At 33.6% G+C, this 18617-nt stretch overlaps 2 protein-coding genes across 2 annotated transcripts; both read left to right on the top strand.

Annotated features, from left to right (window-relative positions):
- Window positions 1-7389: 7389 nt before the first annotated feature.
- Window positions 7390-9412, top strand: LOC147550765 (dof zinc finger protein DOF1.4-like). The gene is made up of 2 exons (XM_086669495.1): window positions 7390-7662; window positions 7779-9412. The coding sequence occupies exons 1-2, from the start codon at window positions 7615-7617 to the stop codon at window positions 8691-8693; spliced, it is 963 nt and encodes a 320-aa protein (XP_086525621.1). The 5' UTR covers window positions 7390-7614; the 3' UTR covers window positions 8694-9412.
- Window positions 9413-11185: 1773 nt separating this feature from the next.
- Window positions 11186-12870, top strand: LOC147550764 (Pentatricopeptide repeat (PPR) superfamily protein). Its single transcript, XM_086672671.1, has one exon. The coding sequence runs from the start codon at window positions 11308-11310 to the stop codon at window positions 12436-12438; it is 1131 nt and encodes a 376-aa protein (XP_086528797.1). The 5' UTR covers window positions 11186-11307; the 3' UTR covers window positions 12439-12870.
- The last annotated feature ends 5747 nt before the right edge of the window (window positions 12871-18617 follow it).

Here is an 18617-nt window from a genome sequence, read left to right as displayed (position 1 = left end):
TTTCACTCATACTTACTACGAAGTCGATATAGGTCAAGCTGATTAAAAAACTACTTAAAATCTTCCACCACTTCGAAAATCTAGAAAATTTTCAATCAATCACATTCACTATACCACTCAAAGCTTCTTTGTCGGTCTAAACATTATGAAATCAAACAATTTTTTTTCAGGACTCTGCCGATGCCTTATGTATCACGTCAGTTTCATCTTTCCGACTGTTTATAGCATCGGCTTCATCTTACTGCTGGAAATATCAATTTTTTCTTAAATGTTGCTCATGTTGCTCATGAGGAGTCAGGAGAGGGAGACCTGAAAATAAAAAGCTGAACTTGAGAATGAGTGAAAAAATTGAGAGCGACAGGGAAATAAAGGGAAAGATCGCTAGGAGAAGTTTTAGAGGGAGAAGAAGAGAGGGAAAGACAACTAGGAAGTAAAATTTGGAAAAAGATTGTGACCAACATGTCTGTATATTGGAGCAGCGAGTGTATTAGGGTAAAAATGGGTCTAAGTGTGATAACCGTGAGCATATTTGGTAAAACTGGAAGTGTGCGACATATCTCATTTTGTTTTTAGAGAAGTTTTAAAGTTTCCCCCACTTTCATGAAAGGTGTGGATGCTGCTAAAATTTGCCTTGAGAGAGGCGCTTTAACACTTTCGTTCTTTTTAACAGCTACTGTTGTAAAAGGGTCGAATAGCCCAATTAGCTTATTATCACCAAGGGAAGTTCTCCAGCGAATATCACCTCTATTACTGATGCGGGAAGTTTCGCGGATACACAATTTTTACCAACACTAATCACTTCACTTGCGCGTGCCAGTAGGCAAAATATAAGAGGGTACTGCTAAAAACACTTGGCCAACAGGCCAAAGTAGCGTCTGATTTGGGTGTTCGACTGGGTCAAAGAACATTGATCTGACCCCCTTATAGGCGCTTATAAGTCACTCGAACTAGTCAGTCTTAGGGCTTGCTTACTCTCTCCGGGCGAAGTTTGCTTACCTTCTTGGACTGACCAGTTTGAGACTTTACTCTCAAGTTGGACCCAACTGAAACCAGCATGATCAAATTCTTTGTAGTCCATTATTACTTACAAATCACTCTAAAATGATCATAAATATTTTTTGTTATCATCTCAAAAATCATTCAAACATTAGATTTAAAATATAACATCACAACAAATACTAGGGTTTTTAGATACAGGAAACTGGACTAAACTTTTTTTTGTTAAAAATCTAAATGTTTGTCTTTTGTTTGGTTAAAAATCTAATATTTTTTGCAATGCGTTGCAAAACTGTTGTTGCAAGGTATTTTAAGACGTTGCAAGGTTGTCACAAGGTGTTGCAAAACTGTTGCAAGTATTTGCAAATTAAAAAAGTACTCAGGGAGTGGAAGAGTAAAAACAATTGACTGATTCTTTTTTTACCAAACTAAAAAGTTTATAGGGAATTTTGGCCAAATTTCACTTTTAGATTCGACATTTATCAAGAAATAGAAGAGAAGTAAAACTAAAAATAGAGGAAGAAGATGAAGTCAAGAGGTGCTTACAACACTTTGGTTGGGCGCTTTTAGGGCACCTCGTATATGACTAGATTTTGGAAAAAAACATTCAAGCAATTTTGGTGGTTGGAGAATTAAAAGGTGGATTAGTCAACATATAAGAGGCAAAAACGTAAGATAGTCAAATACTAAGAAAAATTAAATCCAAAAAGATGGTGAAATTGATGTGAATGAGCAAAATTCAGCTCAACTTAATCTCTTTCTTTTTCTTTAAAAGAAGAATATTGGATTTTAGATTATCTATGTCAAAACTCAACTAAAACATAATCTAGTACCCAAAATCTTTGGTTATTCATCCAAATCTTCATAGTTGTAATTTTTATAATAGTGGAAAACACTTCATACTCAATTGCACATATTGGTACTTGGTTGGCTTCAAAGTCTATGGTCGGCTAGAGTTTAATTAAATTAATAAGAATTATAAGATAATTAAAATTATTCCACTTGATTCAAGTTTAAGATATTTTCAAAAAATAGACCGTTTAATTGTACACAATATTTATTTATTATTATTTCTAAAGTTGTTGAATGGTGGTAGGCTGGTAGCGGAGGATTCTCTTTCAAGTTTCTCACCACATTCTCTCAAAAGTGGTTCTCTCGTTCACACAAATACAAATACTCACCCATCTCTATCTTTATCTTGTCATAAATCTATCTATTCCTCTAATTCATTCCCACATTCTTGTACAAAAAGTTTCACTTAGAAGTAAACCGTGTCTGATCACTATTATGGCTTAAATTTGGCAAGTGTATGTTATGGAAGAGATTTAAAAAGAAGAAGTATTGAACTTTTTAAGAATCTCAACATTATTAAATGATGTGAAAAAATAGACAGATTGAGTCACGGCCAAAAGCAGACGTGACAGACTTCCATTAGACAAGTCCTAATGAGAGAGAAATGACCTATCTAATGAAAATCAATCACATCGACTTTCGACCTGTAATCATTTCATTTTTATCTGCCTGTCTAGCACTATTGTTCAGTTTAAGTTCTAAACTTACTAAGTAAAATTCAGAATATCGTACTTAACGATTACGTTCATCAATTATTTATTTTAGATATCGTTATTCAAACATCAAATTCCGGGGCTTTTCATACCCACAATTTTGATGACATCTACGGATCAATCTCACTAATCCCAATAATTCTCATGATGTTTAATATGTAGATTGAATACAATAATACTAATTAAGTATTATCTAGAACCATTATTTTTAATTATGCTTTTTCTGGTCTTTAGATTCGATCAATTTTTTTTTTGCATGCGGATCATGTGATCGTATCTACGTAGAATTTTTCAGGATGAGTTCAGAGGCCGATCCGATCAAGGAAGATTCTCACGCGTAGTCTTTGTTAAACTACTACTACTACTACTAGTAGTAAAATTAATTACTACTTGGAATTCAAAAATCCAATCTGTCATTCCTTTTAGAGCCACTCAATAGTTGCCATTTGGAATCTAATTCCTTTTTAGCAATCACTAGCTTCATGTGATCATATGAGTAGGTCTCCATCTTTTCCTATTAAAATAATTCATCTCTAGGGTTTCATGCAACTACTTGATTGAATCATGGATCATGACACATATCCCACATATTTCATGAATATGCTTTACTAATTGTCTAATTTCATTTTATATTATCTATTTGTGAGGTGGGTAAGTATGGAAAATTTGTTTTCTTACATACTAGTTTTCAAGAACTTAGACTCAATATGTTTTAGAATAAATGCTAGTATTAGATATTTTGAAGTTTTTGTCCAGGATGTTGCCTAAAGATGATGTGGCAAGTCGTGGGAGTCGAACCTCTGACCTTAGGTTCACTGATAAACTACTCTGCCAACTCTACTACCCAAACAAATGTGATGTTCATATGCATAAAATAACACATACAATAATATATATATATATATATAATGTTACTTAAATCGTGGGCCCTCTAATTTTGGAGGCCCTAGGCTAGGCCCCAGGGCCGGCCCTAGGCTAGGCCCCAGGGCCGGCCCTGCAAACATATCATTCACATAAAAATCAATATAACAACAATACACATGTGGGTCGTGTTAACTATCGAGAACTTTAATGGTTGTAACAGAATTTTCTTAAATCTACTAAGATAGACATACGAGATAAGTCAGTGCTACACCACATAATATATTCTGTCTAGGATATGTAATAACAATATGGTCTTCTAGTAAACGAAAATGAAATATTAATTAAAAACATCTATATATATATATATTATTGTATGGAAGAGTAAGGAGAAGGCAATATGTTTTTTCAACAAATAAGAAAGGGGAAGCTAGGGTCATATATATATTATATTGAGGAAAGAATTTCAAGTTGATTAGGAAGGACTATTAGATCTTAATAATATATTAGAAAATATGAATAAAGAATGAGGACTAAACAAAAGGAATCAAGATATCTATGAGGGGGGAGGTAAGGAAAGATCTTTGTCGGGCTTATGCTTTAGTGCAATTTGGTCAGCCTTTGACGATTATTAGCATTGTTTGGCATGGATTATATTCTTTGGTCCCCTTCACACTCACCTTTTCTCTCTCTCTCTACCACACTGCCTATTCCACATATCCCTTCACATGTTTGGATCCAACTCGAGGGGCCGGACTCTCAACAGAAAAAAAAAACTCCAGAGCCAGTTTTATGTTTTTAGATGAAGCCATGAAAGGCATTCTACAAGAAACCAGAACCGCCACATTAGTTGGGTAACTTCTTTTTCAAATTTTTTTGTGATTTTAGCGTTTCCTGATAAGAAATTATCAAACATTACAAAACGATCAATGAAAATTACAAATCAGTTAAGTTTCGCTGACCCCTCGATCTAAATTTATCCATGTAGTCCAAAAAAAAGCATAAAAGACCATGTTCTACCGAAATAATCTCCGATAACCAAGTTTATCTAATGTAAAAAAATTAGAGAGATGCTAGAATCACAAAAGATTTTGACAAAAAAAAGTTCCCAGCTGATGTGGCGGTTGTGATTTTCATCTCTCAACGGCCTAGATTTGGTCAAAGTTTCAAATCACACTCGCCACATCAGCTGGGAACCTTTTTTTTTGTCAAAATCTTTTGTAACTTTATCATTATATAGTATTACATTTAAACACTTATACGAAAGAGAATCAATAAACCTTATATAAATCCAACAACCTAGGACTTGAAATAAAGAGGTGAAATTCATTGTTATTGAATTTGAATTACTATAGGTACATAATAATACTAAGTTTGTTGGGTTTCAATGTCTTTAGTAATTAAGCTGTTGAAGTTTCACTAGTGATTTAATTTAAGAACTAAGAAGTTATCGTATTTACCACGTTTTGACGATGTATCAATGTTATATGATAACTAAAGTAGATCATAGTCTACTTCTGAAAAAAAAAAAAACAGTTATATATATAAATCACTTCTTAGTTTTGTTACTTTATTTTTTAGATAAAATGTTTGGAGATGGTAACTATAATATACAAAAGATTGAGGGGGGATGAGCAATAGTAATGATAAGGAATTATTATGGGGGTATAGTGAAGGAAAGAATATCACTTGGGAAACTACAAAATCCACTAGTTCCCTCCACCCCCGCAAGTTCATGTTTTTTACTTTTTCTTTCTCATGGTCTTGGACTGAGCTCCCAATCACATAGGTGATAGGTCTGCCATTTTCTTTCGAATGTCCCCTAAATTTTTTCACAAGAGAACCTATCTATTTCATTAGATTTTTTTTGTTGACAATTATTTCATTAGATTTAGTACCTTCATCTTTTTTTTTCGAAAAATATCAATTTTTAGAATGTATAGTACCACATTCTTAAACTTACCGTGACATCCCAATATTAGTTTTGAGATATGTAGAGGCGGAACAATGGAAGACCTAATTATACTACACTAACTTGACAAGCCGAAGAATAGATTTACACTCACATATTATATTCCACGTACTTATTTACCAAAAAGATAAATAGATACATAAATAAGTTGGTGGACCAATAATAGTGGTACAAATATTCTCAACAAAAAAAAAAATAAAAAAAATAATAGTGGTACAAATAACACTAACCATCACTTTCAAGTCTATTATTTTTCATAAAGCGAAGATTTTTGGCATGGCTATGCAAATCGAATTAAATATTTATATGTCAATTAAAGATACGAGGTTGATTTAATTTTGTAGTATTTGAATAGGATTACACTAGGTACCACTATTTCCCGTATTATATAGGTCAGAGAAGACATGTTCTAGATTGAAACATTCTTTTCGATACATTATTTAACAAAAATCGTTAGGTGGTTGATTTTGCTTATTTTTCAAAACTATAAATCAACATTTCACAAAAATACTACTACGGGCCATTAAATGAACCGATGTGTAATATCAGCATTATCCTAATAGCAATAGTCATTTTAGCTAGGTTATGAAGGAGCTACCTATGCTTGTCTAATGGCTCCGCGTTTCACGGGCTATAAAGAATAACTCTAATTTATTTTTCTTTGCTTAGTTTTATTAATCATCTATAGGAATGTTAATTTAAGAAAAAATCCATTGCATTATAAAATTTGGTTCAATATTTATTAAAATATAAAGTGGGATTTGGTGATCTCTTGCTCCTCTAGGATTTGATTTATGGGGATTACCTCTTGCCCTTTGCCACCATATACATAATATTATAAATTTGAAAAGCACAAAGGAATTTTAATAGAAGTTTGTGAGTGTCTTTTCTTCTTGAACCCTGTGATAATAATATATTATCTCTTTATCTGCCAAAGTAGGGTTTCTTTGTTCTTGGATGCTAGTGAGAGAAAGAGCCATCTAATTAGGTGACTTTTTTTCATGCAACAAGCAACTAACTATACCTAGGATAAAATTAGAAGCGTAAACATAATGTTGAGCAACCACCTATTTAGGAAACCAAACTCAACGACAGTTAAAATATGGGGTTAAGTGGACAAATTAATCGCAATAATATTGCTCCCTCCTAATGTAGACTATTCTCACACCTGTGGTATTTTTTAATTCTAACATGTACATTTTTTAACTCGACACGTTTGTGATTATCATGCTTATCTTGTGCAGGTCTAACTGTGACACCGAACTAATATATTGCTCTCTATTTTGGCTATTACTTAAATACTTAGTGAAGTCAGTAAATATTTGGATTTATGGTTTAAAACCACAAATTAATACTATAATATATCTTTTGTAAAAATCGTGAAAAATGTGAACCTTGGTCCTTGGGTAACGTCGGTGTAGACGATGGATATGTAATATGATAATCAACGATGAAGTTGTAAGGTTATTCTCTAACTAAAGGGTTTTGTTAAGGAGATCCATTATCTCCGTTTTGGTCCGCAGTTTGCAGATGACACAATTGTATTAATCTAGTTTATCCAAAATTGTGAAAGATATTTATAATACACTCCATTGTACACCTTCGTGCTCTAAAAGAGTACGAATAGACGAAATAATCCCTTACCTTAGGTAAGGTGGTACACAAGAGTGTACATGAAGATGTTCTTGTATTAATCTAGTTTATCCAAAATTGTATTAATCTAGTTTATCCAAAATTGTGAAAGATATTTATAATACACTCCATTGTACACCTTCGTGCTCTAAAAGAGTACGAATAGACGAAATAATCCCTTACCTTAGGTAAGGTGGTACACAAGAGTGTACATGAAGATGTTCTTGTATCATTGGGGTTTAACGAATATCTTGGTGTCTCTTGAATCAACTACAGGGTTAAAGTTAATAAAGCTAAATGTAAGATCTATGTGATATTCATGGTCATGGTTTATTTATAGACCTAAGATGGCCCCATGAATGAGAGACCCTATGTGTCCAAGCATATGACCATCCCACTCAAGTAGTTATAAATTTGTTCTTCTTGCTTTCTAAGTCTCTCTCCCTCTCTCTCTCTCTCTTTCTCTCTTCAACTTTCCCATTTCAAGTTTCAAATTGCTAAGAACTACCTAGGACTCTCTCTGTTAGACAAATCCAACAACAATTCCTTCTTTAGACAACATTTACAAGTTTGGGTAACTCTGAAAACATGGTCATCTCTTCTACCACCACCACCACTCCTGAATGGCCTCATCAGGTTCTCATCTCTCTCTCTCTCTCTCTCTCTCTCTCTCTCTCTCTCTCTCTCTCTCTCTCTCTCTCTCCCTCTAAATATATACTTTGTTGCTTAGTTTTTTTTATCTATTTGTGCAGATAGAGGAGAGTGGAGGTCTAATAGCTAATCGAAAAGGAAACATGGAAAAAATAGGTAACCAAGATCATCAACAAGCCCTAAAGTGTCCTCGTTGTGATTCTTCGAATACAAAATTTTGTTACTATAACAACTACAGTTTGTCTCAACCTAGACACTTCTGTAAAGCTTGTAAACGTTACTGGACTAGAGGTGGTACTCTTCGAAGTGTTCCTGTCGGTGGCGGATATCGGAAGAACAAGAGAGTAGTCATAAAGAAACCTAGTTCAAATAATGATACATCTTCATCACAACTAACAAGTACAAAACCTAATATTCAATCTCATCAACTCCAAATGAATCCATTATTCTATGGACTACCCGATACTAGCTCTTCTTTCATGAGTCATCTTTCATTTTCACCATCTTTAACTGGCTCTTATGATCACCAATCTCAATTAGGTCATATGGGACTAAACTATGACCATGAGACTTATGGAACTAGATATGTCAATGATTCTACTACTACTGAAGCTCAAGATTTGATTAACTCTTCGAGCTCCCTTCTTTCGTCTAGGTTTTCGCTCTTTGGGTCTCCATCTTCTAGTTTGAATATGGAGTCTAGCCTTGATCAACAACATAAATTTATGTTGAATAGTACACCTAGTGATCCCAGAGAAAGTAGAAGTAGTATTAGTTATATTCAAGGTTTGTTACCTTATGATCTTCAAATGGGAGGGATGAATAGTGATGACATGAGGATGGAAAGGAATAAAGAAATGAAGAGGGAAGAAGGTAATAAGGTTATGGAATGGAATCTACCCTACCAAAATGCGGTAGGCTCGAACGATTCAACTATGTATTGGAACTCCAATATGAGTGTTGGTGTTTGGCCTGAGCTTAACAACTATGGATCCTCTGTCACTTCTTTGATCTAGCAAATCTTGCATTACCTCCCTCTCCATCTTTCATTAGGGTTTTGTTATTTCGCTAGCTTTCTCATCCATGGGAGTCATTTTCATTCTTATTTCCTAGCTTTTCTCTTTGTAATGAAGTTTATCTGTACTCCAGACCTACACGAAATCAACGGTTTCCTGTTTCGTTTCAACTCTGTCTCTCTCTCGTGATAGATTTTTCGCTGCAGATAGATAGTTGACTCTTATTTAGGTCTGAGATTGGTCTACTTTTGTAGCCTCTACTATTATTTTCCACGAATGGACGGATTGATCATCACAAGGGGTTTTCGGATCCGAGCTATCATGTTAGTTGCAAACACTACAACTTAATCATTACATTAGATGTTTGCTCTGAGAGGAACCTCGGATCCTTCATCATCTTCATCGTCACCATCATAATTCAGGACAAGAGCTAGCTAGTAAGTTGATGATTTTTTTTCTTTTTTTTCATTAATGTATTTGTTATTAGGGTGGTGGGTTTTGGTATACTAGAGGGATACTGTTTGTACTAGAACTGAAAGAAAAAGATCTATCAGAGGGGGATGGTATAAGTTTTATTTTCTTGTTCATTATCTTGTTTCAATTTGGGGAAAAAAGGGTTTGGGTATAGAATGTAAAAGGAGATATGTTACTGGGGTAGGGGTTTTAGTGTATTTGTTTGCTCAGTATGGCCATTAATATTGTTAGCTGTTTTCTGGTTATCTTGTTTAGTTCATTAGTTGGTAATGGTTTACTTTGAGTTTCATTTTCTACCCTTTGCCAAGCAAAGGTGGCCGATGTGGCCAACTCCAATTGATCATGCCATGTAAATAGAGAGAAATGCCTCCACCAATTGGAGTCAGCCAGATTAACCTTCAATCTATAGTCGCTCCCAAATTACAGGCGAAATAGCATTTCTAATTGCCAAACACCCATCACATTGTCAATCCAACAATGCTAGAGCAACTTTCTCCTACACAACATCTTGACTGCTCTAACAAATTAACAATCTCACAATCAATTTCTCTCGATAGGCATGTTTTTATATTTCGAAACTTTGTCTTTTTTTTTGTTGAAATTCGAAACTTTGTCTTGGTCGAGAACATGTCGAATACTAGTACATAAAATCCAATTTTTACCACTATGAATGTCAACAAGAAGTTTGTTCACCGACCTATCTTGAAAGCTTCGAAGCATAATCAGTTGTAAGAAGAGAACCAAAAAGACTAAAAGACTTGTAGTATTTCTTTTCCAAAACAAAGTAGATTGCCTACCATCGAGGGAGGTTTCAAACCCTAGACGAGCTAGGGTTCCTACCACCACTATCGATGGACTCGGGCCGAATTTTGTTACAAATTTCGGATCAATTCCACCATTTTCAATTCTAGAATATTGGAGTTGATTTCGGTGGACCTTGAGCCTAGTTTGTAACAAAATTCCAACTCTAGTCCACCGATTTCAAATCAAAACATTTAAGTTGAATTTCGTGGAAGTTGAGCTGAATTTATAATGAAAATCAGTTTGAGTTCATCATTTGGGTCGCCTCTAACCAAATGTAGTCAAATTAGATTTACTAAGTCAAAAGGGTCCATTAGGACAATTACACTGTCAGAGGCCAAAAAATGGTTAATTCTATTTTGACCCCCTAAAGATTATCAACTCATCAAAATGGTCCTCTAACGATGACCAGCTTCCAATATCTAACTCTTTTGAATTTTTTCGTTAGTCGACTTCAATCAACTTTTATAGTTGACTGCTTCTTTTCTTTTTTACTCCTTCAAAGAACTCCACCTTATTTATCTTCTCTCTCTTTCCTTCGTCGGAAAAGGGTCGCCAGCGACGGTCAGACGACACCTCGGTGCGACCGTCACCAAATTTTTTCATTTCTATTGGGAGATGCCTTTAAAACTTCCCATAACAAAAATAAAATAAGGCCAGCGCTTTGGGGAAAGCTAAATAGTTTATGGGGTGTGAAGACTTGGTCAAAAATTGGTCAATTTTGTTTGACAATTTTATTTAGGGGGAAAGCAAAATACTTCTCCACCTCACCTCACTCTCTCTCCACCTCACCTCTGTCTTCTCCGATTAGGTCGTCGGCCGGGAAATTTTCCAGCCGGCGACCATGAAAAGAAAAAAAAAAAAAATTCACTCTCTTTCTTTCTCTCAACAGACCGGAACTCCGGCGAAGGGAAACCCCTTCGCCGGAGTTTCTAGAGAGAGAAAGAGAGTGAATTTTTTTTTTCTTTTCATGGTCGCCGGCTGGAAAATTTCCCGGCCGACGACCTAATCTGAGAAGACAGAAGTGAAGTGGAGAGAGAGTGAGGTGAGGTAGAGTGTTTTTTTTATTTCCCCTTAAAATTTATTTCTCCGGAAAATTTCTAAAATTCTACATATTCCCTTTAAAATTTTACACCCCGGAAATTATTTAGCTTTCCCGAAAGCGCTGGCCCAAAATAAAAAAGAGTCTCTAAAAAAAATTCTCGGCTTCCCTTCACACACCAACCAATCTGTCCACCCTTTCACCTAAAGCGACTTCACCCTCTCTCTCACATCCATTAAACCCTCCAAAACAGAAAACTTTCAAGAACTGTACATCTCCAATTCAAAGAAAAAAAAAATGCTGGTTCGGACAAAACTCCCCAAATCTTTATATTGGAACCAAATTGCTCTTAGGTATACAACTACAAAGCAAAATCTCTGTCCTTTGGAAAAGCTAAATCATAAAGATTGGTTAGCCCCAAATGAAGTCTTGAAGATTTTCAAAACCCTAAAAGACCCAGATTCAATTATGAATGTCTTAGATAAAATCTCCCAAAGGAAAGATTATAAACCTAATGAAACCCTTTATACTCTTGTTATTGACAAACTATCTCAATCAAAGAAGTTCAATGAAATTCAAGACATACTCAAGAGAATCAAAACCCAAAAGAACAATCATTGTAAGCTTTCTGATGATTTCTTTTACTTTGTTATCAAGATTTATGGTAATGTTGGTGGGTTTATAGATGAAGCAATTAAAACCCTATTTAGTATGCCTGATTATAATTGTTGGCCTTCTGTTAAAACCTTCAATTATGTACTTAATATGCTTGTTTGTGCTAAACAATATGAAATTGTTCATCAAGTTTACTTGGGTGCTCCTAGATTAGGTATAGCTATAGATACTTGTTCACTCAATATACTCATCAAAGGTTTATGTGAAAATGCCAAGCTGAAAGAAGCTTTTGAATTACTTGATGAATATCCCAAACAAGGTTGTAAGCCAAACCCGAAAACTTATTCGACTTTGATGCATTGTTTATGTAGTAATGGTAGAGTAGACGAAGCTTTCGAGTTGTTTGATAGAATGGAGAGAGAAAGTTGTGAGCCGGATACTATAACATTCAATGTGTTGATCTCTGGACTTGGGAAACAAGGTAGAGTTGATGAGGGGATTCAACTCTTGGATAGAATGAAGATTAAGGGGTGTTATCCGAATTCAGGATCGTATCAAGCTGTTTTATATTGTATAATTGATTCGAATAGGTTTATTGATGCTAAATGCTTCATGGGTAGGATGGTTAATGAGGGGATTTTTCCTAGCTTTTTATCTTACAAGTTGGTAATTGAAGGGCTTTGCAATGAGAACCGGTTAGAAGATGTGGATTTCGTTCTCGATCAAATGATTTGTCAAGGGTTTGTCCCGAAGATGGGAATGTGGAAGAAAATTGTCCAAAGCATTTTTCGGAACAGAAAGGAACTACAATAGTAGTGTGCAAGGATACCAGCATCTCTGTACCAACTTGTGATGAAACTTGTATTTTCTGTCAGAAAACTGTTTTTTTCAGGGCAGTCGAAGGATTATAAGATTTATGGAAGTTTCAGAACACACTACGCAGTCTAACGTACAAGGAAGATTACCCCAAACCTAGATGATGACTGCCATGGCATGTCAAATTGAGCATATACCCATCGTGAAGGCATTAAGGCTATTACGGCAGGCGAAACGAGACTATCTTATTTAGTTGTTTGACGACCAAAGAAATGTTGTTCCCCAAGGTTTTCAAGTAAAATATCTTGTAAGCAAAACTATGGAAAAATGTTACATTTGGGCATTGTTGATTCATTTGTTGGACTTATTGATATACAAATGTGGATATTCAATATATAAGTTAAATATAAATGGTGAAATTTTAAGTTATTTTTTAGAAGTTTACCCGAAATTTTCAGATTTCATGTGCATATTTACAAGCAAAGTACTAACAAAATGATCACAAAAAGCATAAAGATAAAGAATTCAGAACATAAAAATGAGATTAAAGAAGCTGCATTACTAAGATTTCCTTTGAAGGTTCAATGACAATGATGCTCCAAACCGTAAGAGTTACGGATGTTGTCCACACTATAGACACCAAGCCCGAGCTCAAAAGGTATGGAGTTATGTTCGGGATGAACGCTCTATGAGCCCACCTAAATGACCTTGACCCCAAGCTCGAGCTCATCGGGCATGGAGCTTTTTCGGGAGTAATGCTCCACAAGCCTACCTGAACGACCTCTACACTTACACTAAGTTTGCGCTGACACCGAAGTGACAAAGATACTTACTAGGCTTAAGCTAATACCTAAGCAACCTGGATACTTACTAAGCTTGAGCGACTTTGATAGTTACTAAGCTCAAGCTGACACATATATTCATACCCAAGAGATCCGCAAACTAATGAACTTTACGTTTAAGATATTCACGGCATTGCCATTTAGATATCGAATTAGATTACTTGTGATGCCCAATGAAACACTACAACTTAAAATCTGCAAACAAAACTTTGTTTTCTAAACCCTCAAAACCCATCACTTAATTCTTTCAAATTCAAACATATTTACTGTCAGTTTTTGAAGAATCAAAACAAAAAATTCAAATTGAATCAATTTACACTTGGCAAAAACAATCTGTTTTCATGTTAAAAGATTCAAAAATTTGGTTGTAACATAATCAAAACTCCAAAACTTGAAATGATGAACATAGCCGTTGGAGACTGAATATATACAAATTATAGAAATTGCCAAGCGTCTGTTTGACTGTTACTAAAATAAAAATCTCTCATGAAACGCCCACTCAATTTATTTCATCTTCCCAAAATAGCTTCCTGCTTTCCAACTTTGCTTGTTTTCAACTTACCCTCTCACTCTCTTTCTCTCTCTATAAATACATTCATCCCACCCTGCCTAGCTATTCACACATTACTCCTTTCTTTCTCTCTCTCTAACATCTAGTCTTCTCTCTCTCTCTCTCTCTAAGACAATTTGCTTTGTAGTGAATTAACAAGAATGGAGTCTATTACTAGGGTTTCAATTGTGGGGATCTTGGTATGCTCTGTTCTTAACTTTTCATTATCAGAAGGTCGTGACTTCTATGTTGGTGGAAAAAAAGGGTGGGTGCCAAACCCATCTGAAAGTTTTAATCATTGGGCTGAAAGAAATAGGTTTCAAGTTAATGATACCTTAAGTAAGTAACTTTTCTTTCTCTCTCTACCCATCTCTCTCTCTCTCTACCCATCTCTCTCTCTCTCTCTCTACCCATCTCTCTCTCTCTCTCTACCCATCTATCTCTCTCTCTAACTAATGGGTTGTTATTGATTTTGTTTTGTAGTTTTCAAGTATGAGAAAAACAGAGACTCTGTTTTGATAGTAAGCAAAGAAAACTACAATATCTGCAACACAAAAGAAGCAATTGAGAAGATGGGTGATGGAGAATCAAAGATTAAACTTGATAGATCAGGTCCATTCTTCTTTATAAGTGGTAATCAAGGTAATTGTGAGAAAGGTCAAAAGATGATCACAGTTGTTATGTCTTTAAGACCTAAGAACCAACCAATTTCATCACCACCAACTAGCTCTCCTCCTGCTTTATCACCTACAAATGGTGATAGTGATCAAGATCAAGCACCATCACCTGCCTCTTCTTTCTCACCTTCATTAATGGCTTCTTCTACTTATTCCATTCTCTTGGTTTTATTAATCTCTGTATTGGTCATTGGTAATTTCCCATTGGGTAGTTTTATTGTGTGATGTTGCATGTGTCTTAGTTCTTTCATTTGGTGAAGATTGTTTGTGTTTACTTTTTCTGTTAAACCCTCAAATTGTTGGTTCATTTTGTCTAATTCTAGGTCTTTGTTCATTTTGGTGTTTCATTAGTATCAATGTAATGATTTCTCTTTTGTGAAATATTATGCTTGGATTTCATTCCATATGTTCTTTAGGGATTGTGCTCTTCTTTCTTATCGATATAATATTGACAACACGCCCTCTAACTATGTCGTTCCGTATAGACAGACACTCATGGGCTTATACCCAAAAAATAAATAAAGATTCAAAATTGAGATCTCACACGAAACGAGCAATGGTTAGAATTTTGGGGTTTGGTTTGTAGAACTCATGGCGCCCATATAATTTCCCTCTAGGTTGTGAAGCCACAACCTCCACCCAAGGTGAACAACTTGTTAATATTTTTAATACTAATGACTAATGTGGACTAATATATGTATTAATTACATAATACATGTTATTTCACTTGAGGGTCTCAAATGGTGATCTAATCAATTTATACATCATGGACCATAAAATATCAGTTTGAAGTGTGGGGAACGTATTAGCAATATGTCATGTGCAGAGCCCTCAAAAGTAATTATCAAAGAATAATGGACTCTTTAATAATTACTTAGGTAAGTACCTAAAACCTTTTACATCTCTTTAATTCATCAAATAGAGATTTTGGGTTAATTTCATTATTTGTGTTTTGTTATTTATATGCATGAGTATTAATAAATGTTAAAATTTATTAATTTAAGATATTAAAAAAAACATTCATTGTTTAAAACAAAAAACATACTTTTAAATTTTAATAAAATGTCTTAATTGTAGAAGTAGGAGGGGAAGACAGAGAAAGAAGAAACTAAAAAACATTAAGCACTAGTTTCAACAAAAAAAAAATTAAGGACTATAGCTTTTTGTTTTTTTAAAAGTTTATACCTTAAAACTCCCATTGTTTACCCCAACCAAAGAAATTTATAAAATGTTAAAAATATAATATGTAATGACTTAAAGTTAAATTTTTTAAAAACAAACATATACAAAATAAATTTAAAATTTAAAAAGCAATTTTAAACTCTAGCAAATTTAATTTGTATTGATTTAAAAATATTAAACTAAATTAGTACATTTATTAACAACTAATAAACTAAAGATAGCTATTTAAAAAATTTAAAAATGCAATAATAGAAATGTAAAAGTGTTAATAAATAAAATTTAAAATAACAAAATTTTAAAGTTTTAAAATGTTATACTTTACAAAATTTGGTTAATAAAAAAACTATAATATTTTAAGTCGACTAATATTAATTAATATATCAACAATGAGTTATGTTGAATGTTGTCGATGGGTAAGGAAGTTCCGAATACACCAATAACAGCAAGCACACTTCTTTCCAAAGCAAATTGAACTTGGGCTCTATAAAATTTTGTAGTGTTAAGTAACCCTATCTAATTTTATAGTCTCACTGCTCGTTACCTCATTTTGTGTTAAGCAAATTCGAAGGCTGTTATACACCGATTCAAGTGTCTGTATCATTGTAATAGGGTCAGACCCCTACAACCTCTGGCATTGGACACCTGATGTGATTGGACCGCACCGTGGAACGGGGAAATTCTTTCTTATGGATGACAATGATCTCTTCTTTAGTACGCATGGGCGTGATGAGTACAGAGGATTTTTCTGTCTCGGTTCAGCCTACCAGGGTTCGGTTATTTCATTATGTGGTGGAGATGTTGCTCTCTTCCACAGGAGAGACTCTAATGTCAGTTTTCTTGTTGTCTTTATGTCACCATTGAAACCTCATATATTGCTATGCCACTGACTTGTATGTGGGAAATAGAGATTCTCGAGGTCGAGGGTGATCTCTCCACCAGATGTTGCTACAACATGTGTAATGTTGCATTCAGGAAACAACAACATCATACTAGTAGGACTTGATGATGGAACAATCTGAATATTCATATATCAGAATCCTAATTACAAGGTTACGACAACTCTCCATGTCTCACACATAATAACAAGCTTGTGCTTTTCTCAAGCCCTCAATGTCCTAATTTCAGGACATCAAAATGTCAGGTAAATGTCATATTAATAAGTTTCTTTTGTCAACGTAACTTTGAGAAGTTACAACTACTGATAGTTAATGTCACATTATTACGTAGATTTGTGCCTGGAAGTGGGATACTTGGGAGAAGCGACACACTTTCCTGGAAAACAAAAACAGAACAAGACTGATAGCAGATACATGCCTCCAGTTCATGCCTGATCAGATTGAATGGCTCGTGATTCATAGATCCGAACTTGCTTTGTACGAAGCAAGCCATCTTGACTTCATACAGAAGATATGTATAATATATTCAATTCCTTACATAACAAATAATACATAACCCATAGCATATATAAATATTAAAATTTATTAATTTGAGATATTAAAAAAAACATTCATTGTTTAAAACAAAATACATACTTTTAAATTTTAATAAAATGTCTTAATTGTATAAGTGGGAGGGGAAGACAGAGAAAAAAGAAACTAAAAAACATTAAGGACTACAACTTTTTGTTTTTTTTAAAGTTTATACCTTAAAACTCCCTTTGTTTACCCCAACCAAAGAAATTTATAAAATGTTAAAAATATAGTATGTAATGACTTAAAGTTAAACTTTTTAAAACAAAATATACAAAATGAATTTAAAATTCAAAAAGCAATGTTAAACTCTACCAAATTTAATTTGTATTGATTTAAAAATATTAAACTAAATTAGTACATTTATTAACAACTAATAAACTAAAGATAGCTATTTTAAAAATATTAATTTAAAAAATATAAAAAATGTAATAGAAATGTAAAAGTGTTAATAAATAAAATTTAAAGTAACAAAATTTTATAGTTTTAAAATGTTATACTTTACAAAATTTTGTTAATAAAAAAACTATAAAATTTTAAGTCGACTAATATTAATTAATATATCACCAATGAGTTTTGCTTTATTTGTCATTTGAACACTAATGCATTTCTCTTTTTTTATAGCCGTGATTGTTTTGACGCTGATTCGGTTGGAATTCATAAAATTTACAGAAAGGTGCTGAAAATAAATAAAAAGGAATAGGGAAATTTAGAGCAACGCTGCAAATATAGTTTTTGGTAAACATCTCCTTTTTTATAGCCGTGATTGGTTTGGCCTTGATGGGGTTGTTAAAAAATTTACACCAGTGTCCTTGTAGGAAGTATAAGTCGCGAGCTTAGAAATCTTCAAGGTTAAAACTAGTTGATGACTTTCAGCAGTTAATAGAAGTTTTTTCTGTTCTCAAGGACACCTCTTTACTATCGGGGTGCAGGACTCAATCGGGCATAAAACTTTTCGTCGATAACTTATACTTGTCCGACACTTTCTACAAGTCGCTCTTATTGTTAGAGGATGGGGTTCCTAAAGAGGTAATCATCTGTTAGTAATTCTAAGCCTAAAAAGATTTTTTGAACAAATGCTTAAATTTGACATTTGAAAATTTTTTGGTCTGTAGTGCGAGATCCCGAGTCCAACAACGTTGAAGTAAAGGAAGTTTATACCTTAAAACTCCCTTTGTTGACCCAAACAAGAAATTTATAAATGTTAAAAATATAATATTTAATAACTAAAAATTAAACTTTTTAAAAACAAACATATAAACAAAAATTTAAAATTTAAAAAGCAATGTTAAACTCTAGCAAATTTAATTTGTATTGATTTAAAAATAATAAACTAAATTAGTACATTTATTAACAACTAATAAACTAAAGATAGCTATTTTAAAAATATTAATTAAAAAATCATTAAAAATGTAATAATAGAAATGTAAAAGTGTTAATAAATTAAATTTAAAAT

The sequence above is a fragment of the Eschscholzia californica genome, unplaced genomic scaffold (assembly GCF_041429995.1).
Source record: "Eschscholzia californica isolate CP2 unplaced genomic scaffold, dmEscCali1.0.p SCAF_3, whole genome shotgun sequence".
Classification (NCBI taxonomy): domain Eukaryota; kingdom Viridiplantae; phylum Streptophyta; class Magnoliopsida; order Ranunculales; family Papaveraceae; genus Eschscholzia; species Eschscholzia californica.
This window is presented reverse-complemented; position numbering and strand designations above follow the sequence as displayed.